This window comes from Anabrus simplex, chromosome 1, assembly GCF_040414725.1.
Source record: "Anabrus simplex isolate iqAnaSimp1 chromosome 1, ASM4041472v1, whole genome shotgun sequence".
Lineage (NCBI taxonomy): Eukaryota > Metazoa > Arthropoda > Insecta > Orthoptera > Tettigoniidae > Anabrus > Anabrus simplex.
The window spans coordinates 211445903-211469881 of NC_090265.1; the positions used below are offsets into that span (position 1 = coordinate 211445903).

General features: G+C 37.6%; 1 protein-coding gene across 3 annotated transcripts in view; it reads right to left on the bottom strand.

Annotated features, from left to right (window-relative positions):
* The window catches only part of LOC136885635 (T-cell immunomodulatory protein), a 328519-nt gene extending 312974 nt beyond the window's left edge, over positions 1 to 15545 (bottom strand). Inside the window, exons 1-2 of one of the 3 annotated variants that reach the window (XM_068230710.1) lie at positions 15190 to 15325; positions 14964 to 15095 (exon numbers count right to left, since the gene is read on the bottom strand). In XM_068230710.1, the coding sequence (XP_068086811.1) occupies positions 14964 to 15092 (129 nt within the window). In that variant the 5' untranslated portion in view covers positions 15093 to 15095; positions 15190 to 15325. Of the gene's footprint in view, positions 1 to 14963; positions 15096 to 15189; positions 15326 to 15422 lie in introns of those variants that run through there. The other 2 variants (XM_067158340.2, XM_067158347.2) reach the window with 2 other exon arrangements.
* Between the last annotated feature and the right edge of the window lie 8434 nt (positions 15546 to 23979).

The window sequence follows — 23979 nt, forward strand, 5'->3', positions numbered from 1 at the left end:
CTCGCAGAAAATTTTATTTCCTCAGCTCTGTTTCCGTACCATTTATCTTGAAGATCGCAGAATACTTTCCGCAATTACCCAAAATAAATAAATGCTTCACACATCAATGTATTGCTATGTAAATTAGTGCCAGTAACTGTTCAGTATTATTGTATTTTTAAAAAAAAATACAGTTGGCCATGCACTTAGGAGTGCACAGCTTTGAGCTTGCATCCAGGAGATAGTGGGTTCGAACCCTGAAGATGGTTTCCTGTGGTTTTCCATTTTCACACCAGGCAAATGCTGAGTGTGTACCTTACGGCGATGGCCACTTCTTTCCAACTCCTAGGCTTTTCCCACCCCATCGTCGCAATAAGACCTATCTGTGTCAGTGAGACATAAAGCAAACAGCAAAAAAAATAAAAATATATATACTTCTACAAACATGCCAAAAAACAAAATAAAACTAAAATTCACACACACACGTGTGATCATTTCACTCACAAACACATTCATCTGTACATTCCAGATCAGTTGATACTTCCGCAAGAGTACTGTACCTAATAAACACGAAACGGGAAAAACCTACACCATAACCCGGATATGGAGAGGCCCACTTGTAGTGAACTACAAGAGTTGCCTACTCATAAATCAGCCAATACCTGAATGTTTGATTATGTATTATAGCAGACCACAAGAATGTGGCCCATGGCGGCTGATTACAAGACAGTGTTAATGAAAAGGGGACACATTCATTTCGATGTTACCAGTGACAAGAACAAATACTAACTTTTTTTTTGTTTTCATGAATTAGATTCTCAATGACTCATTTTGTCACCATTTACCTGCACATTCTGATACCAGTGTAACCCTGGTTGCAAGGCTTTGAAAGCCGTACTAGTAGACAAGTATGTACAGTGCCAGTATTTCCCGGTGACATTGCTAACAAGTGATAACTTACAGCCTTACGTATTTGAAATGTGAACTCATAATATCACTGCCGGTGGTGAATAAATTGTACATTGTCTTACGACCATGTTGTCAAACTACAAATTGTGCTACTTTTCTTTGGACATTTTTCCAGTTCTCGAATCAAGTAAAGGTGGCGAGGGTCCCATACACTGGAACCATACTCTAATTACCATGCATCATACATATACTGGTATTATTTATTTATACGTTTGATTTGGACTGTTTTAATTATTTCGATGTATATACGCGAGTGTTACATGCACCTTACACTAGTATCAAATACAATTTAATTTAAAATGAATTTTTTGAATAATACAAATATTGGTATTAAAATTCTTCACGTAATGGTCGCACCCTACAATTTTTTCGAAAAGTTTGGCATAAAAAGTGCGACGATTATGCAGTGAAATACGGTAATTTTGTTATCAGATACAGCATTTCCTGCAGTCAGAAATAAGGACATGATCAAACTACGACCTGCATGAAAGATCAGTACAGAAAGTATGGTGTACAAGTGCTGTGGTGCAATTTACCATCTTCAAACTCACCCGAACTTGAAATATTGAACATAGTTCAAGCTGGCATTCAGAAAGATATGTTCTACTTTCAAAAGGTGAGTCTATGGATGATCTATGGTCACTTATCTGGGGATAGCAATTCATGAAGACACAATGTCACAGACAGATTTTGGCAACTTCTCAAAGTCCTTACTACTAATGAGAAATGAACCCAAGCTGAATGCCTACCAGCGGACAAGTTTGGCCTTGTCTCTAAAATTCAGGACAAGTTTGTGGGAAAACTGTATTCACTGTTTTGCCCCTGTGAAAATATAACAGTTGATGAACAGCTATTTTCCAGTAAGACCAGGTGCAGATTTGCAGAATGTATGACAATCAAGCCCAATAAATATAGACTTAAATTCTGGATCGCTGCAAATATAGAGACAAAATAAGTCTGCAATGTCTTGTCATATACTGGTAAGGTCAATGCACGTTCAGATAACCAGCCACTGGAAGAGAACAATCATGCTCGGTCTTATGGTTGCCAATGTTGCTGCTTCTGCTCGAAGTACATGACTGACCAGCGTAGACTGCTTTCTTTCATTTTAAATAGATGACAATATTAAAAATCTATAAATAACTTCCTTTACTACCCTCAAGATGTACTATCTTTTAGCAAATTCAAAATTATTACTTCTGGATTATTCTGAATGTAAAATTTTTCAGGAATGTCTAATGTAATGGAATGGCTCTTCTCTCACTTTCCAAGATGCTGACTTCCACCTCCAGGATGACAGAATCGATACCTCTGTACACAATAAACCCACCAAACAACAGTACTATCTCCACTACAACAGTTTTCACTCACATCACACAAAACAAATCTTCTATTCAACCTTGTCATCTAGGGCCAACCGACTTGTTCAACCCCTAAAGCCTGCACTTACTACTAATACATTTGTTTTTACAATTGGCTTTATGTCACACCGACACAGATACGTCTTATGGCGACGATTGGATAGGAAAGGCCTAAAGTGGGAAGGAAGCGGCCGTGGCTTTAATTAAAGTACAGCCCCAGCATTTGCCTGGTGTGAAAATGGAAAACCACAGAAAACCATCTTCAGGGTTGCCGACAGTAGGGTTCGAGCCCACTATCTCCTGGATGCAAACTCACAGCTGCGCACCCCTAACCACACAGCCAAATTGCCTGGTACTACAACCTGAGGAAGACCTTTACTGCTAGGAGTCACCCCATTCAATAGGTTGACCACCAGATTTCCTGAGCCATGAATTCTGTCCCCAGACTCCCCAAGCTATCTAACCTAGTCCATTCACAACCACTTATCAACCACATCACCAGGTCTTACCTCATACAAGGACATCACAACTGCAATTAATCCAACATCAATGCAGACACTGCCCAGCTTTCTACACTGACTTATCAACCGACACCCCAGCCAAATAAATATGCAGCCATAGTAACGCCTGCAAAACCCATAGCATGGATCTTCCTATCTCCATTCAAACCTAGAACCATCAAACCACATTGAACGATGTTTTCACAGTTAAAGTCCTTAAGCATTTATACCCATCTTCAAAAGCTCTTGACCTTAGAGATTCTGAAGTTTTCAACAACTGGTGCTTCAGGTCAAGGGAAGCACCTGGCTTTAAGATAGGGAAACTACTCTTTTATTCCATACTGCTGTCTTGCCAATCTCCCCTACCCCACTCTTCATCCCTTACCTCATTACAGCACCTACTTGTCAACAGAGACCATTATTATTCTTATTCTAGCCTCCACTGGCAAAGGCTATAGCCAAAATTTTGGACCCATGCATGCAAAAACTGCGAGTCATCGCTCTTCATATATTTCCTATCAAAGTAGATTAGTTTCATGTTTTGTACTGATGTTAGACGACTATGGCAAAGGTCTTACAAACAATGCTCTATTATGTAAACATTTGACCGTTAGAATGTGCCTCTTTGAATGTAAATATGCCATGACTGTATTTCAATTCATGTTTCATAGCCATATCAACAGCTGATGTTTCACCAATATGTTCCCTGATATGTTTTGAATATGTTACCATGTTTACAGTTGGCCATTTTGGTTCTAGGTTAAGTTTAACGGCTGATGATGACCCAACTGTCGGGTCGAAACTAGTCCCATTTTTACAAATATGTATATAAAACTCTTGCCACAGTCATACATGTCCTACACCTAAGTTTCTGTTAGCTATCATACTTGAGTATTCCTCACACTGATCGAATTAAAAAACCTTGGAAAAAATAAAAATAAAAGCCAGATTCCTGAAAATACTGGGAATTGGAAAAACAGAGCCATCAAGGCTAGCGTTCCCTCATGGAAGACTTGAGGTACGATCTTCAGCTGCCACCTATGCCACAAGGAGAACAAATACTAAGAACAAGACAAAAAAGGGAAGAAATATGGCCAGAGTTCTTCTCAACAGAGGCTATGCTGAGCCAAAGATAGACCGAGAGAAATCAGGAACTGTAGAGCGCTCTAACAAGAATATCCATCCATGAAATCGCATTACCACAACTAAGTGAAAAATGCACATGTAAAATGTGCAACAAAGTGCATAAGCAGTATAATTTTACCATATGTATGATGAAGGGCAAAAGTGTTTTTTTAATAAGTTGTTATATCAACCTTATACACATTTGTGTACATTTTTCTTAATAATAATTGTATTAATTAATCCATCTATAAATATCCCTTAAGAGTTAATATTTTAATATCATTCCTGATGAACCTGACATTGATTTAATTCAACAAAATGGATGAAGACTGCCTTTAAGAGACAGAAAATGAATTACTCGAATGTGCACAAACGTGCACATGAAATGTTTAAGGGCTGTTCTGTTTTATGCAGAGTTCACATGGGGTCAGTAGACTGGACAATACAACAGGAAAACACAATATTTTCCTTATCTGGACAAAAGATTCAAGGACAGGACAGTGACTAAGCTATAGTGTTGCTAGATAGCCTCTCTTTCTATCCATGTAGGACAAAGTCATCTCCCCACCACCACTCCTATTGTCCTGTCCTCAGTGAACATCCTCAGGACAAAACAGTAAGGAAATAAATGCAGGACTGTGAGCACTGGTGTTCGTCAAAATGCCACCAAAGTAGGATTTCGACTTAAATTTGAACAATTACACTAGCCAACATGATTTTGCGGTAAAATAGAAAATATGTAATTCTTATGGAAATCGCTGCCCTGATTCCGAAAATGATGCTATTTTTTTCCTATCGCGTCTAGTTTTGATGCAATTCGGTGTTTTAGTATCTGCATGAATTCGTAAGATGTAATGTTGAGAGATGTTCTCACGCAACATTTTTTAGAATACAATTATGTGATTTGATTTGTTATTGTTTGCATTTTATTATAGGTTTATTGCTGTCTAAATTTTCATTTTGTAGTTGGAGATTTCCTGGTAAATTCATAACAAACTCCCCCAGATACACAATAAACCGCGAGGTATGTAGGATTGAAGATAAGACAGTTGAGAGTTTGTCTTTCATCTTAGACCACTTGAATAATCAGACGTGTTAAAAGCCCCAGCCCTTATGCAATGTTTATGATGGACTGATAAAGCAGTTTCCTTTCAAAGATAACAGTCCAAAAGTATTATACTCAAGAAGATGAACTTGTATTTTGTACGGATGTTTCAAATCTTCTACGTCGATTGGGAGAGAAAGAGTATGATCCTAGTAACTGGCGTATTTTTATTGACTCTTCCAAAATAAGTTTAAAGGCTGTTTTGCTTCATAATACAAATGTTCTGGCATCCGTCCACTTCCACACTCCACAAAAATGTCTGAAACATACGAGACCTTAAAGTTGGTGCTTGAAAAAATTAAATATCATGAGCATGGGTGGCAAATTTGCGGTGATTTGAAGATCATTGGATTGTTGCTGGGACAACAAAAAGGCTATACAAAATTTCCCTGTTTCCTATGCGAATGGGATAGCAGGGCACGGGATAAACATTGGGATACAGTGAATTGGACAGAAAGGAAACAACTACAACCAGAATCCAAAAATGTCTTGAATGTCTTATTGACCGTGAAAAAATTCTACTTCCACCCTTACACATCAAATTTGGATTGATGAAACTGTATGTCGAGGCATTAGATAAAAGTAGCCTATGCTTCCAATATTTATCCACTAAATTTCCCTCATTATTAGATACAAAAATTAAAGAAGGCGTATTTGATGGACCACAGATTCGTAAACAGATGAAGGATAAAATTTTCACAGACACGATGACCAAAATTGAGAAAGAGGCATGGAACGCATTCAAAGATGTAGTGACTAAATTCCTTGGCAACATTAAGGACCCACACTACAAAGAAATTGTAAGGAAAATGTTGGTAAAGTTTAAGGAACTCGGTTGTAATATGAGCCTTAAGCTTCATTTCTTAGCTTCGCATCTGGATTATTTCCCTCTAAATTTAGGAGCTGTCTGTGAAGACAAGGTGAAAGGTTTCACCAGGATCTCAAAGATGCAGAACGACGCTATCAGGGACGTTGGGATGTGAATATGATGGCCGATTACTGTTGGTCGATTGCACGAGACGACCCTTCTAGGGATTATTCAAGAACTTCAAAAACCCGGAAATTCCACGGAAAACGGGAAAAGACGGAGGTGTGAATCTAACCTGCACATAATGTAACAAAACTATGTATGTTTAACCATGTAATTTTTATTCAAGGTACGGTTATATTAATTTAAAAGCAACTGTACAGTCGAAACTAAATAGGCGCTTTATGCTTCACTTTCACGAATTTCAATATACATTAAAAATATAATACATACTATCTACTTGCTTACAAAGCAGCATTTATGTGTATTCAATGCATGAAAAATGATTACGTTTTGCAAGCTGAAATGTACATTAATACATGAAATTTAATCAATACTAAGTATCAACAATTTTACGTAAGAACAAAATAATATTTTGTAAAATTGCCACCAAACCAGACGTGATTCGCCAAAACTAATTTTTTTCTCGAATTCTGCGTTAAGAAATTCATAAAACCCACCTAGTTTCGTTTTTACCGCACAAAAAAAGTTTTATTTTGCAGGCTAGTGTTATAAGTAGTTTATTAGTGTTTGTAGGCAGTATGAATGCCTGTGGAGAACTGATTGTACTAAATATAGGAATAAACAATGTTCAAGCAACACAATCAGAAAAATTATAGAAGCTGACTTAAATTAAAAGGAAGTGAAGACGACAATCAAAAACGTAAGATCGATGTTCTTGACAGAAGTAAAAAAAATACAGGATTCTTACACGGTCAGGTGCTGGTGCAGACAGCGTGTATCCTATAAGTAAAAAATACCATGCTTTGAAAGTTTTCAAAATTTCTCAAAGACATCCTCATACACATTCTGTATTATTTAGGATCATCATCTAATTCCTTTAACAATAAAACAGATGAGGTAAAACTGTGGTTCCCGATTTGTGAAAGGTACTTTATAGATCCAACATGGTGGCAGCTCTGACAGCCTCACAATGCATTGAACAGGCTTGCCAACATCAACACATAATACAAAGCTATTGAAGAACATGAAAGATGAATGACAAACACCTGATAGATTAGAGCTACTAAATGACTTCTTTTTCTTGCTGCACAGACAGTATGCGCTGTGGCCACAGAAAAAAGCCCCCCCGAAGGGAGTGTGGTCCCAAAGAGGCCACTGTTTGATGACAGGGTCTGGCCTGGACAAAATGTGAATAAATGATCAATGAATTACTTTTATTAACATGGGGATACACTGTGCTGGCCCGGTCACTCCATGTGAGATTTGTACTGGACAATGCGGAGGCGACAGGTTTTTATTTTCGGGCACTATGGTTTTCCCTGTCATCTTTCATTCCAGCAACACTCTCCAATATCATTTCATTTCATCTGTCAGTCATTAATCATTGCCCCAGAGGAGTGAGACAGGCTTCGGCAGCCGCCACAATTCCCATCCTCGCCGCTAGATGGGAGCTTCATTAATCCCCTTACTGACCCGGTCAAATGACTGGAAACAGGCTGTGGATTTTCATTTCACAGTGGGCTGGGTGCAAGTAAAAATGGCTGGAGCCGTCATGTCTGTTTCAGACTCCGTAATTTTGTTATTTTCACAGAATGTGATAACCCTGTGGCAATACATCATGCAAACTCTATCGGAGACAATATGAACATTGCCTTCATCACAGTTGTACAATAGCAAAAAAGAAAATGACCACATTTTGTAGTTTCAGTCTGTCTCAGTTTTAATTCTTCAGTAGTTCTACATAGTTTAAGTTTATGATAAGTTACTTTGTAATGATCTGTAATTATATATCAATCTTATTCTGAAACTGGTTAAGTGTAAGACAGGGACAGTTGTTCCTAACTATCTATTTATAAGCAAGAATACTTTTTACGATGAGTTTGTCAGTCCCTGCCAGCATCAAGGAAGGATCTCTCCTCTCTGCTACTTCAGGTATCTTAAAACAATTTTTCTATGATTTGAACTGGATACCAAAGCACCATCACAAAATATCCTAATGAAGGCCTGCAAGTCATCCATTTACGTATCCACAATATTTTCTTATTTTTGGTTAATTAATCTCCTACAATATCTAACACTTCTTTGTACAAAATATATAATGATTTCTAAAGTTTGCTTGGATCCATTTTGATGATGTTCAAACATTGTCTTCATTGTCTTATCGTGTGCAAGTGAGCTATTTCTGGAACAAAAGACAGTACATTATTGTCCTGTCCTACATATTGTCCCTGTATAAACTCTGCTTTACACTGATTTTTGCATCTTCAATATTGCCTGAAAAACTGATGCTACTACAAAGAGGAGTACAGGCTGTTTCTTCATATTTTTTAATACAAGTTGCTTTATGTCACACGGACACAGATAAGTCATAGGTATATGGTGACGGTGGGTTAGGAAAAGACTAGGAATGGAAAGGAAGTGGCTGTGGCCTTAATTAAGGTACAGCCCCACCATCTGCCTGGTGTGAAAATAGGAAACCATGGAAAACTATCTTCAGGGCAGCCGACAGTGGGGTTCAAATCCACTATCTCCTGGACCTTCATTTTTCAAAGTGTTGCATCCCTTCTATTTTTTCTCTCTGATAAGTGTTATATAAGATGACGGTTGCCTAGTTGTACTTCCTCTTAAAACAATTATCACAACCACCAACATCAGAACCAACGAGGTTCTTAGGGACCAGCCTCTTTTGTTTTTTGCTTTACGTCACACCGACACAGATATATCTTATGGAGATGATGGGATGGTAAAAGCCTAGGAATGGGAAGGAAGCGGCCGTGGCCTTAATTAAGGTAAAGCCCCAACATTCGACTGGTGTGAAAATGGGAAACCACGGAAAAAACATATTCAGGGCTGCCGACAGTGGAGTCTGAACCACCAAGACTCTGCCAATTAAACAATGAAGTTGATAATTAACACACTGTGTAACAAATAATAATAATGACAAGCTCAATCAATCAATCAATCAATCAATCAATCAATCAATCAATCAATCAATCCCTGCTAATCTGCATTTAGGGCAGTCGCCCAGGTGGCAGATTCCCTCTCTGTTGTTTTCCTAGCCTTTTCTTGAATGATTTCAAAGAAATGGGAAATTTATTCAACATCTTCCTTGGTAAGTTATTCTCATCCCTAACTCGCCTTCCTATAAACAAATATTTGCCCCAATTTGTCCTCTTAAATTCCAACTTTATCTTCATATTGTGATCTTTCCTACTTTTAAAGACACCACTCAAATTTATTCATCTACTAATGTCATTCAACACCATCTCTCCACTGACAGCTCGGAACATACCACTTCTATTTTTTTTAAATAACACTTTTTGAAAGTCCACCTTTTCAATACTATATGGTTTTTATTCACATAAAAACGTTACATTATTAATATTTTAACGGGACATGTTTTGCCCACATTTTGGGCATCATCAGCGATTGTTCCTATACGCAATGATCAAAATATCCAGGATCCTGGGTATTTGTATCCTGATAAAATATTTAAATTTGTCATGCTAACTTGGATGTTATTTAATAAAATAGGTTTCTGTATGCATGTATGATTCGTGGAAACAACTGGCTATTTTTGATTATTCTGACTGGTGGAATATGCTATACATAAAAACAATGATATTATGTACAATTGTTCTGTTAAAAAGCGAGTCTATACCTATTAAACATTTGATAAAAAAAACAGATTGCTATGTTTCATATCTTATTGGATGATATTGTTTGGTTTAATTGCAGTCTTTGAATTCCAACATATGTTCTATTAATATGTGACTTGTGTTATTAAAAATTTGGAGTAACATGCCACCTGTCACTATGGAAGTTCGAATAGGGGACTTCTCAAAGTCGTTAACAACAAAATGTAATCTTGTGGCTTCAATTTGAAGGTAGATGTTAGATGATTGAGAGTCTGCAACAAGAAACAAATGTATGTCTGAGTTGTGGAGTGTGTTCAAATTGAAGTATGAATGGGGAATCGAGCTGGCTCTTACTCAATTTAAACAGACTCCACAACTAAGACATACATTTTTTCTCGTTACAGACTCTCAATCATCTAACATCTACCTTCAAACTGAAGCTACAAGATTACAACATTTTGTTGTTAATGACTTTGAGAAGTCCCCTCTTTGAACCTCCATAGCGACAGACGGCATGTTACTCCACATTTTTTAGCAACAAAAGTAACATTCTAATAGAACATACACTAGCGTCAGAAAGTTTAGGCTCACCTACAAAAATTAAAAATTTTCTTAAATAGGCCTAATTCTTTTCTGTGTGATGATAAGTGGTACTTTAGTTCTGTTATTTATGTATGGATGCTTTCAGCACTTTCATAAAAGCTATTTCAGTGCATATTGTGAGATTTTACTTCATCTTTTCAAAGAAGCTGACAGATTTATGGTCCCCAGCTCTTTTGCCTGCTTCTACCTTCATCTCTTCAAAGAAGTTGACAGATTTATGGTTCCCAACTCTTACTGCCTGCTTCTACCTGGATAACTTCCGGCCCTTTCCCAGGTAATAAACATGCCTCTCTCTCATGTGATTACTTGTCCTTGTTTCCTCGCTGTCTTGGAAGTCGACAGCCTAAAGAAGTTACCCTGAGCAGTTGTATGTAAATCTCGATACCAGATTGTTTATTTTCTACAATGATGTTATCTGGGCATAACTACGGTAACAACACACATAAAACAATCAAATATGGGGAAGAGGGCTAATATAACCCAAGAAAACAGAGCCAAAGCTTGTGCTTATAAAGAAATTGGGTGACCAAACCAAAAAATTGCGGAAAAATTGAAAATTTCAGAGTGCAGCGTTCGCAGAGCAGTGAAACGCAGAGAGGAAACGGGTAGTCATGAGGATCGACCACGCAGTGGACGTCCAAGGAAGACTCCTAAAATTGAAGATAACCATATTGTAATCCTCAGCAAGTGTGACAGAAGGCATACAGCGGTAGATATTTGCTCAGAGATAAATAAAACAAGAGAACAACCTGTGTCTGTGACAACAGTGAAAAATCGTCTGCTTGAGGCGGGATTGTTAGGTCGCGTAGCAGCACGGAAACCATTGTTGAAAACTGTACACAAGCAGAAATGGCTACAATGGGCCAAAATGCATGCTAACTGGACCGCTGAACAATGGAAAAGGGTGCTCTGGACGGATGAATCTAAATTTGAAAAATTTGGTTCCAATTGTCTGTCGCCAATACGTTCGCCGCCGCCCCGGCGAAAGGGTTATGGAATCCTACATAATTCCATCTGTGAAGCATGGAGGAGGAAATGTGATGGTGTGGGGATGTCTTGGAAATAATCAGGTTGGTGGTTTGGTGAAAGTAGAGGGAATACTGGAAAAGAAACAATATCACAGTATCCTTTCGTGCAATGCCGTGCCACCTGGAATGAAGCTGATTGGTGAAGAATTTGTTCTACAGCAGGACAATGATCCTAAACACACCTCTCATCTGTGCAAGAAGTATCTGGAAAGGAAACAAGCTGAAGGAAAATTGGAATCAATGGTCTGGCCTCCTACCCGATCTGTCACCCATTGAACTTTTGTGGGAAGAACTTGACCGGAAAGTGAAAGAAAAGGCTCCAGGCAGTCTGGATGGGTTGTGGCAATATCTGTTAGAAAACTGGGGATGTATAAATACCGAGACTTTGGAAAAATTAACAGCCAGAATCCCACGCATCTGTAAAGCAGTAATCAAAGCAAAGGGTGGACACACTGATGAACAGGCAGTGTGATTGCTTAAGATGTTGTGATTGTGTTTCTAGCTCCCTGTGAATGATCAGTGTAAAGGAAAATCTAGTGAAATGTGTAATAAAACTAGTTAGTTCAAAAAACATAGGTATTTCCATATTGATTTTCAACAAATAGCCCTTATCTTTCATGGTAAGTGAAAATTCATGGGCGAGTTTAAACTTTCTGACGCTACTGTATAATGTTTCACAAATATGCTCACAGAAGATAAATCACAATGTGACACCCAAGTTTGACAACATTCCAAGGCAGCAAGAAAATTGGACATTCAAGCTCACATATTCAATCAACCAGAAAAATAAGTTATTTGAACTTTAAAGACTGTACAATTAAACAAACCAATATCATCCAATAAGATATGAAACATAGCAATCTGTTTTTTTTATCAAATGTTTAATAACTACAGACTTGCTTTTCAACAGAACAATTGTACATAATCACAGGGTTTTTACGTATAGCATATTCCACCAGTCAGAATAATCAAACATAGCCAGTTGTTTCCACAAATCATATATGCATACAAAAATATATTTTATTAAATAACATCCAAGTTAGCATGACAATTTTAAATGTTTTATCATGATACAAATACCCAGGATCCTGTATAATTTGATCATTGAGTGTAGGAACAATGGTTGATGATGCCCAAAATGTGGGTGAAACATGTTCCGTTAAAAGTTTTTCTGTAAATAAAAAACCATATAATAATGAAAAGGTAGACTTTCAAAAAGTGTTATTTTTGAAAAATATACATTGCTCAATACGGACCCAACGATGAGATGTATAACTTGTGAAATGTCACTTAGTCGGGCCGATGACCTGCGATGTTAGGCCTCTTTAACCAACAAGCATCATCATCACTTAGTCAAGCAGCTCGTCTTCTTTCTCCCAATTCTTCCCAACCCAAACTTCGCAAGATTTTTGTAACACTACTCTTTTGTCGGAAATCACCCAGAACAAATCGAGCTGCTTTTCTTTGGATATTTTCCAGTTCTTGAATCAAGTAATCCTGGTGAGGGTTTCATACACTGGAACCATACTCTATTTGGGGTGTTACCAGAGATTTCAACGTCCTCTCCTTTACATCCTTACTACAACCCCTAAACACCCTCATAACCATGTGCAGAGATCTGTACCCTTTTATGTGATTACCCCAATGAAGATCTTTCCTTATATTAACACCTAGGTACTTACAGTGATCCTCAGAAGGAACTAATAGGAAAAGTCCTCTCGGTTTTAATTACTGCGTTGATGGGGTGAAAGTTTCCTTTGGGGATCATTGTAAATACCTAGGTATTAATATAAGGAAAGATCTTTATTGGGATAATCACATAAATATGATTGTAAATAAAGGGTACAGATCTCTGCACATGGTTATGAGAGTATTCAGGGGTTGTAGTAAGGATGTAAAGGAGAGAGCATATTTGTCTCTGGTGATACATAAACATACTATCAGTTAGATGGGACATGTTTCGCCCTCAATTCAGGGCACCTTCAGCCTAAAAACAATCTTCAAGCAGTACACCTTATATTAATATCGAAGCTAAAAGTTTAGCCAGTTACTAAAATTCAGTACATAAAAATGTGAGAAATGATACATTATACAAACATGTTGATGGAAACACTGTCAATGATTAAACCATAAAAATATTTTGTCAGAGACTAAAACTTATTCTGTTACAAAATTTCTAATTAAAACAGTTCATTAAAAAAATTTTAGTGGAAAAACAGTGTGACAATGATATAATGCCGATGACATGTGGGCGTGAAAAACAAGCACTAAAATGAATGTCCTAAAAACAACATCTTCAAGGCCGCTGATGAAATCATGAGCATAATGTGAAACTGAAGCATCAGTTGAAATATTGCGGAAGGGGCCTTTAGCACCGGTAGGCAATAAAATTGACTGAGACCATATCACGAAGTGTCAGTAGATATTGGAAAATGTTCTATGTCTCGTACAAGACTCAGAGCCAACAGAAGGGCGGCTACCAACGCAACAGTAGATAGCAAATAACAGCTTTCAACAAACAGAATCAGAAATAATTGTTCCGAATGAGTAAATTTATAATACCAATATAAATGATCCGTTATTGGACATTATAAATTTTCCTATGGGAATCAACATCTACATCATCTGATGGCCAAGCAGGCATCAATTTTTGATAATGAGACAATGTCTCTCATAGTGCATTGGCACTGCCAGTGGCTACAATTAGCCTACGCAGTGGCCTCCACGGTATGCACTATCCAGCGTCTTGGTAGGTGTGCTAGGTACCAACTGGGAGCCCAGCCTAGCACACGGGGGCGAAACGTTGGCAACCAGGAATGAGTTAGCTGGAAAATTTATAATGTCCAATATTGGTATTCTAAGTGGTATGTTCCGAGCTGTCAGTGGAGAGATGGCGTGGGAGGACATCAGTAGACGAATAAGTTTGGATGGTGTCTTTAAAAGTAGGAAAGATCACAATATGAAAATAAAGTTGGAATTCAAGAGGACAAATTGGGGCAAATACTCATTTATAGGAAGGGGAGTTAGGGATTGTAATAACTTACCAAGAGAGATGTTCAATAAATTTCCAATTTCTTTGCAATCAATTAAGAAAAGGCTAGGAAAACAACAGACAGGGAATCTGCCACTTGGGCAACTGCCCTAAATGCAGATCAGTAGTGATTGATTGATACTGATTGAACTTTCACCTCACCAATGCGGTAATTAAAACTGAGAGGACTTTTTCTATTTGTGAAACTGTTTCTTCACATAGCAAGAAGGATGCCAAATCTACAATTTAACAAGAAATATGAAAAAAGAAATACAATACACAGTTTCTGTAACTGAACAAGAAAGAGGATGACAGTCATGATCTGAACAGCTGAAGATGTCTGTTATGTAAGTCACGTGAACATGCAAACCAAACTCTTTCACTAAAACACCTGCTGAATATTAAGAGCGAACACCAAAGAGGGCGACAGATAGCGATCATTTGGTTATTCCAAGCTATGCATCGTATTAATGTTTTGATCCCATAACTAATATCTGATAATCCGATGAAACAAGCTAACTGTATTGCACATAATCTTATGTTCAATTAAAGGTTCAATGTACCACAAAACAAAAGCACTGGTATTTCACAAGTACTGCAAATCATGGAATACCCACAGCTCGAGTTACTTACTATGATATGAAGAGCAGCAGAGGTGTTGACAGCAATCTTTCTATCCTCGGACCATGATGCAGCAAATGGAGCACCAATAGAAGGTAAAGTAATGCTATGCAACTCCTTCACCTCAACAGTTTTCTCCATACTCTGTTCAGAAAGAATACATTTAAAAAACAGATTAAAAGCACAAAAGCGAGGGGTTATGGGGTAAGTTATCAACTGAAAAATTGCTTCTGCTTGCCTAATGCATAAACAGATCATTAACTTGGTACATATATCACCAATATTATTGCCACCTGTAATATGAATGAAAGTAATATCACTACTAATTTGTCTCAAGCAATCTGCATTGAATTCTCTACTGCCTACTGTCATTCCAAAACTACTTTCTGTAAAGGAATATAAAACGAATTTTAAAAAGAGAAAGAAGACAGTAGCAGCAACAACAAGATTAAAATGCCATCATATAATTACCAAGGTATGTTAATGAAGTAATGAACCAATATTTTTATCAAATTGGAATTGGCTTCAACATGTTATATTTGAATGTATTTTTAACTCTCTTTGACACAGACTTGAAACTAAGCTTACTCTTTGGTTTCTTGTCTTGCCTCGTCTTTATAATTTGATGGGCTTCGCGTGATAGCGGTGCACCCAGTCACAGACCCTCTGAGAAATCTCAAAGTATGTAGGAGGCTAACTCAAAAGATAAAATTAAGAGGCGGTCGGAGTCAGTTCTAGATGTTTGTCCAACCCTTGTCCCGTTTCCCTACGGGGTCGGGTATGAGGTGAGATGAATTTGTCGTGGCGGTTTTTTTATATTTTTTTATTTTATTAAATAACATCCAAGTTAGCATGACAAATTTAAATATTTTATCAGGATACAAATACCCAGGATCCTGGATATTTTGATCATTGCGTATAGGAACAATCGCTGATGATGCCCAAAATGTGGGCAAAACATGTCCCGTTAAAATATTAATAATGTAACGTTTTTATGTGAATAAAAACCGTATAGTATTGAAAAGGTGGACTTTCAAAAAGTGTTATTTAAAAAAAATAGAAGTGGTATGTTCCGAGCTGTCAGTGGAGAGATGGTGTTGAATGACATTAGTAGATGAATAAATTTGAGTGGTGTCTTTAAAAGTAGGAAAGATCACAATATGAAGATAAAGTTGGAATTTAAGAGGACAAATTGGGGCAAATATTTGTTTATAGGAAGGCGAGTTAGGGATGAGAATAACTTACCAAGGAAGATGTTGAATAAATTTCCCATTTCTTTGAAATCATTCAAGAAAAGGCTAGGAAAACAACAGAGAGGGAATCTGCCACCTGGGCGACTGCCCTAAATGCAGATTAGCAGGGATTGATTGATTGATTGATTGATTGATTGATTGATTGATTGATTGATTGATTGATTGATTGATTGATTGAGCTTGTCATTATTATTATTTGTTACACAGTGTGTTAATTATCAACTTCATTGTTTAATTGGCAGAGTCTTGGTGGTTCAGACTCCACTGTCGGCAGCCCTGAATATGTTTTTTCCGTGGTTTCCCATTTTCACACCAGTCGAATGTTGGGGCTTTACCTTAATTAAGGCCACGGCCGCTTCCTTCCCATTCCTAGGCTTTTGCCATCCCATCATCTCCATAAGATATATCTGTGTCGGTGTGACGTAAAGCAAAAAACAAAAGAGGCTGGTCCCTAAGAACCTCGTTGGTTCTGATGTTGGTGGTTGTGATAATTGTTTTAAGAGGAAGTACAACTAGGCAACCGTCATCTTATATAACACTTATCAGAGAGAAAAAATAGAAGGGATGCAACACTTTGAAAAATGAAGGTCCAGGAGATAGTGGATTTGAACCCCACTGTCGGCTGCCCTGAAGATAGTTTTCCATGGTTTCCTATTTTCACACCAGGCAGATGGTGGGGCTGTACCTTAATTAAGGCCACAGCCACTTCCTTTCCATTCCTAGTCTTTTCCTAACCCACCGTCACCATATACCTATGACTTATCTGTGTCCGTGTGACATAAAGCAACTTGTATTAAAAAATATGAAGAAACAGCCTGTACTCCTCTTTGTAGTAGCATCAGTTTTTCAGGCAATATTGAAGATGCAAAAATCAGTGTAAAGCAGAGTTTATACAGGGACAATATGTAGGACAGGACAATAATGTACTGTCTTTTGTTCCAGAAATAGCTCACTTGCACACGATAAGACAATGAAGACAATGTTTGAACATCATCAAAATGGATCCAAGCAAACTTTAGAAATCATTATATATTTTGTACAAAGAAGTGTTAGATATTGTAGGAGATTAATTAACCAAAAATAAGAAAATATTGTGGATACGTAAATGGATGACTTGCAGGCCTTCATTAGGATATTTTGTGATGGTGCTTTGGTATCCAGTTCAAATCATAGAAAAATTGTTTTAAGATACCTGAAGTAGCAGAGAGGAGAGATCCTTCCTTGATGCTGGCAGGGACTGACAAACTCATCGTAAAAAGTATTCTTGCTTATAAATAGATAGTTAGGAACAACTGTCCCTGTCTTACACTTAACCAGTTTCAGAATAAGATTGATATATAATTACAGATCATTACAAAGTAACTTATCATAAACTTAAACTATGTAGAACTACTGAAGAATTAAAACTGAGACAGACTGAAACTACAAAATGTGGTCATTTTCTTTTTTGCTATTGTACAACTGTGATGAAGGCAATGTTCATATTGTCTCCGATAGAGTTTGCATGATGTGTTGCCACAGGGTTATCACATTCAGTGAAAATAACAAAATTACGGAGTCTGAAACAGACATGACGGCTCCAGCCATTTTTACTTGCACCCAGCCCACTGTGAAATGAAAATCCACAGCCTGTTTCCAGTCATTTGACCGGGTCAGTAAGGGGATTAATGAAGCTCCCATCTAGCGGCGAGGATGGGAATTGTGGCGGCTGCCGAAGCCTGTCTCACTCCTCTGGGGCAATGATTAATGACTGACAGATGAAATGAAATGATATTGGAGAGTGTTGCTGGAATGAAAGATGACAGGGAAAACCATAGTGCCCGAAAATAAAAACCTGTCGCCTCCGCATTGTCCAGTACAAATCTCACATGGAGTGACCGGGCCAGCACAGTGTATCCCCATGTTAATAAAGGTAATTCATTGATCATTTATTCACATTTTGTCCAGGCCAGACCCTGTCATCAAACAGTGGCCTCTTTGGGACCACACTCCCTTCGGGGGGACTTTTTTCTGTGGCCACAGCGCATACTGTCTGTGCAGCAAGAAAAAGAAGTCATTTAGTAGCTCTAATCTATCAGGTGTTTGTCATTCATCTTTCATGTTCTTCAATAGCTTTGTATTATGTGTTGATGTTGGCAAGCCTGTTCAATGCATTGTGAGGCTGTCAGAGCTGCCACCATGTTGGATCTATAAAGTACCTTTCACAAATCGGGAACCAAAGTTTTACCTCATCTGTTTTATTGTTAAAGGAATTAGATGATGATCCTAAATAATACAGAATGTGTATGAGGATGTCTTTGAGAAATTTTGAAAACTTTCAAAGCACGGTATTTTTTACTTATAGGATACACGCTGTTTGCACCAGCACCTGACCGTGTAAGAATCCTGTATTTTTTTTACTTCTGTCAAGAACATCGGTCTTACGTTTTGTTCTTACGTAAAATTGTTGATACTTAGTATTGATTAAATTTCATGTATTAATGTACATTTCAGCTTGCAAAACGTAATCATATTTTTCATGCATTGAATACACATAAATGCTGCTTTGTAAGCAAGTAGATAGTATGTATTATATTTTTATTTCAAAATATCGCCACTAATCTCGTTGCTGTAGACAGCTAACTCCACTGATAGTTACATCGCGGATGCATAAATGTCAGTAAGAAAGGCGATTCCCCTCTCGCCATTCAACTTCACATAGTCGCGTCACCAGTAAGTTGTGATACAGTTCTTGCACGGAGCTGAAGGTGTTGACATTTGTACGGAATGCGAAATATTCCAGGAAATTATTGAGCATGGGTTAGTGCTGAAAAAAACAGTCAACAGTCAAAATAACGTACTGTTTCCGACAAAAATAAATGAAATGGCGTATGGCTTTTAGTGCCGGGAGTGTCCGAAGACAAGTTCGGCTCACCAGATGCAGGTCCTTTGACTGGACACCCATAGGCAACCTGCGCGTCGTGATGAGGATGAAATGATGATGGAGACGGCACATACACCCAGCCCCCATGCCAGAGAAATTACCATTTTTGTTAAAATCCCTGACCCTGCCGGGAATCGAACCCGGGACCCCTGTGACCAAAGGCCAGCATGCCGGACACTGTTTCCGATGTTGAAATGAAGTAGTGCATCAACCCCGTTCCCGCCTCACGTCTTTCCCTGTACCGGCCAGTCTGTGATACATAATATATTTCTATCCAATGAAAATACAAACTGATATAAAAGAAGTGAATTCATTTATGCATTTTGTAGTCACACAGTGATACTTTGGACATACGATAAAGATTGTTACGCGACTAAGAACGGAATTTTCCAACAACCCTGAGTAAAAAAAATAAATAAATAAAGCCTTACAAATTTAAACAGTTTTCCCCCCTTGGAAACAAAGAGTTATGAAATAAATAAACAATTTATAAAACATCCCATTGCATGTTGTGTTAAAATTTGGATTCGATCAAATAACGTGTTTTCGGAGACGAAAAGGTGCCGGAATGTTGTCCCGCAAGAGTTCGTTAACGTGTCGACACAAGGCTGACAACAAGGCAACAAGGAAAATATTTCATATTTTAACCAGTTATTGGCCAAGGAAACTTGGGAGAGTGTATATAGAAATAACTCAACTAATGAGGCCTTCAGTGAGTTTTTGGGTTTGTTCGATTATTATTATCAAGTGGCAATACCAGTCAAAAGGATAATTGTAAAGAATTATAGGAATGGGTGGATTACAACAGGAATTAGAAATTCAAGTAGACGATTAAGGTTTTTAAGCAAATGTGTGAAAGGGAGTAACACCTCATCTGAATTGAAGGATTATTATAAGAAGTATAAGAACATATATCAAGAAGTTTTGAAGGCTGCCAAAAGATTGCATAATGAGAATGAGCTAAAAAATTCTAAAAACAGGTCTAAATGTATGTGGAACATTATAAAAAGGGAGAAAGGTACTCTAGTTCCATTAAAAAATAATATTACTCTTACAAATGCAGGGAAAGAAATCAGTGATCCAGAAGAAGTTGCAGAAATATTTAGTAACTATTTTATAGAAGCAGTTTTGAGGTTAACGGAAAATTTTCAAACATCAGTGACAAGAACAAACTTGAATACAGTTCACAGGAATGTATCATCCATGTTTCTTACTCCTGTGACTGAGCAAGAGATAGATAAGATAATAAAACAGATGGGTAAAAAGAAGTCTTCTGGTTTAGATGGTTATTCAAACTACCTTATTCAATGCTGTTACCAATACATAATCAAGCCTCTCTGTTACTTGATAAATTTGTCACTAACCACTGGTAAATTTCCAGACAAATTCAAGGTAACCAAAGTTGTTCCGATACATAAAAAGGGTAGTGAAGAAGATGCTGGTAACTATAGGCCTGTCTGCCTCCCCTCTGTATTCTCCAAAATACTGGAAAGAATTATGTACGATAGACTGTTATCATTCTTAGAGAAGCATAATATATTAGCTGGTTGCCAGAATGGCTTTCGTAAAAATAGATCAACTACCACAGCATTCATTAACTTTATTGAACGGATATATGACACACTAGATGGGAAAGGTGCATGTTTAGGTATTTTCTTGGACTTAACAAAAGCTTTTGATATAATTGACCACAGCTTGCTTTTAGAAAAGTTATACATGTATGGAGTTCGGGGAATGGCCTATGACTGGTTCAAATCATTTTTAGGGGATAGAAGGCAGATTGTTGAAATATCATATACCGGTACTGATTTGAGCAAAAATGTAATTAAGAATGTGTATTCCTGTGCCAGAAACATAGATCATGGTGTTCCACAGGGGTCAGTTTTAGGACCATTATTATTTTTAGTATTTATTAATGATATCGTCCAAATTGTTGATGATATTCAAGGAGTGCAATTAACTTTGTTTGCAGATGATATTACTGTCTTTGTAGCGGATGAAAGTTCTGAAGGGTTAGAATTGAAGGCAGGCAATATAGTGAGTAATATCCTGAGCTGGCTTGAGGATAATAAATTAATTTTAAGTAAACAGAAAACTTCTGTGATTAGATTTCACCATAAGATTAATTTAAATATGGAAGTTAGTCCAATATCATTTGGAGAGACCATAATTGAGTACTCATCATCAACAAAGTTTCTTGGCTTGTGGATGGATGAATCATTAACCTGGGATAAACATACAGAGTTTATAGGGAAAAAGCTTAGTAGAATTTATTTCATGATAATGTCTTTGAAAAATAGTTTTAATTTAAAGGCTTGCCAAATTATGTATTTTGCATATGTCCATCCCATACTAACCTATGGAATCATTTACTGGGGGAATTCACGATATAGCAAAGTCATCTTTAAGTTACAAAAGAAAATAATTAGAGGAATGGCCGGTGTCGGCAGGAGGACAAGCTGCAAGAAATACTTTAAACTTTATTTTATTTTACCATTGCCTAGCCTTTATATCTTCCATACACTTGTATATATGAAGGAGAATGTAAACAGCTACACCATAAATTCTGATGTACATAGGTATAATACTAGAAATAAACACAGTCTGCACATAGAACCACACAAAACTAAGCTATATGAATCAAGTTTGAGTTATGCAGGAGTACATTTATTTAATAAATTACCAGACTGCATTAAGCAGATAAAACCATGTTCAAAATTTAAGAAAGAATTATTCAAATTTGTTTCTAACCATTGTTTTTATTCTATTGAAGAATACTTAGCTCTTGAAAATTAACTTATGTATCACTTTTTTTTAAATTTTTTTTTTAATCTGTGCCTCTTTACCACATTGTATATTTCTCTTTATTTATCATGGCATGTATATTACTGTTTTATCCTTTGTTACTGTAAATATGATTATTGACGTGTCCCATATCACTGTATGATCAGTTGGACGAAATAAAATACAATACAATACAATACAATACAATTTGAGCAAATTCCAATATCACCGCACTGAGCCAGGATCGAACCTGCCAAGGGGCAGAAGGCCTGCGTTCCATCCTTCGAGCCGTTGTGAGAGTGTCTTTACAAAGACGGATTTGAAGTCGTATGTTTTAAATAATAAATGTTATAGCATCTAAAGATCTATTAGTTCTGTATTTCATGAATTGAGTGGAGTGTAATTAGAGTAACTGCTAAGCTAAAAAAAAATACCACCTCATTCTCGCTCTCGGTGACGTCAGGCGCTTTAGCCAATAGCAGCGCTGCTCTCCGGAATGACCTATCTGACCTGTGAGTTATTCTAGTTACGTTGGAAAACCCCATTTCCAAGAAATACAAGTACTGTAAACGATGGTTTTGTATACCTACCCGTTATGAAACTCTGAAACGGTGCTGGTGAAGAACGCAACAGCTGAGGGGCACTGCAACTTCCCTCTGTAGGTGGGGGCAAGGTTAATAGAGAACAGTAAGGTTAGTCATTCCGCGTTACGGGCTGCCATTGGTTGTCGCTGTGACGTCACCATGGAACATCGCTGGTAGCCGCTGACGGCAGACTGTATTAGCGCGCGGGTAATGTTTCACATTTTAATAATATACCGAAGTGATAGGCCTATTTTATAATTTTTGAACGGCATACAATGTATTCTATAGAAACATACATTCTGTATAAGATAAAGTACGTGTAACATCGTAGCGCTACAAAATAAGAGGTACTTAGAAGTGCGCGATATGTTAGGTTTAAATCAACAGATTCGGGACAAATAAGACTATTTTTATTTACTGTTATTCACTCTTACCTCAGTGAAGACGATGTTGACGAAATGCATGGAATCTGCACCTCACTCTGACTGACAGATGGGTTTTGTTTTATATCACAAACACTGTTAATTTGTTCAACACTTCACGGTGAAAACTTACAGGATACATTGCGATATGTAATAACTTCAAGTCTTGGAACACTAGCACCAAATAAACGGTTTGTCTTTCTTTCCGTTAACATGAGTCTAGAAGAGTATCACAGTCTAGTATATTCACTATCTATCCGATTTTCATCAAAAGGGCTACAGTTCGAATCGTAGTCAATGAAAGCGAGACAGGGTATGAAATAAGTTCTTTTCCGAGTTCTGCGCATAAGGCAAAGGTCCCGTGGCTTTGCACACGAAGTTTAAAACAACAAATACAACGGTAACGAACATTTCTTGACATTTACTTTGGTGATAAATACCACATTCTCGTTTTTCGCTTACGGGCAGCCTCTTTGCCGGCTGAGTGGCTCAGACGGTTGAGGCGCTGGGCTTTGACCCCAACTTGGCAGGTTCGATCCTGGCTCAGTCCGGTGGTATTTGAAGGTGTTCAAATACGTCAGCCTCTTGTCGGCAGATTTACTGGCACGTAAAAGAACTCCTGCGGGACAAAATTCCGGCACCTCGGCGTCTCCGAAAACCATAAAAGTAGTTAGTGGGACGTAAAGCAAATGACATTAATTAATTCATTATTACGGGAAGCCTCCATTTTTTTATTTCTGTTTTGCAGCTAACCAACGCAAACGGAGTAAGGTTCGGATCTTAGCACATGATTTCAAGACTTGTGGATGGACGTCAGGAAAACGGCTTTTCAACTTCACAAACATATTGTTCACAACTTCTGGTTCCCTGTTCAAATCTGTTCGTCCGTGAACTTCAGCAAATATCAGTTCGAATTTAGTGATAATTTCCATAAAACTATCGGAAGGGACGAGCAAACCTCCCCGAAACAGCACGTGTACCCACCCCAGACTTGGGTCATCAGGTGGTATCAACAACTCTCCTGTAGGCGTGCCCAGGGACCTGTGAAATTTTCGGCAGCGA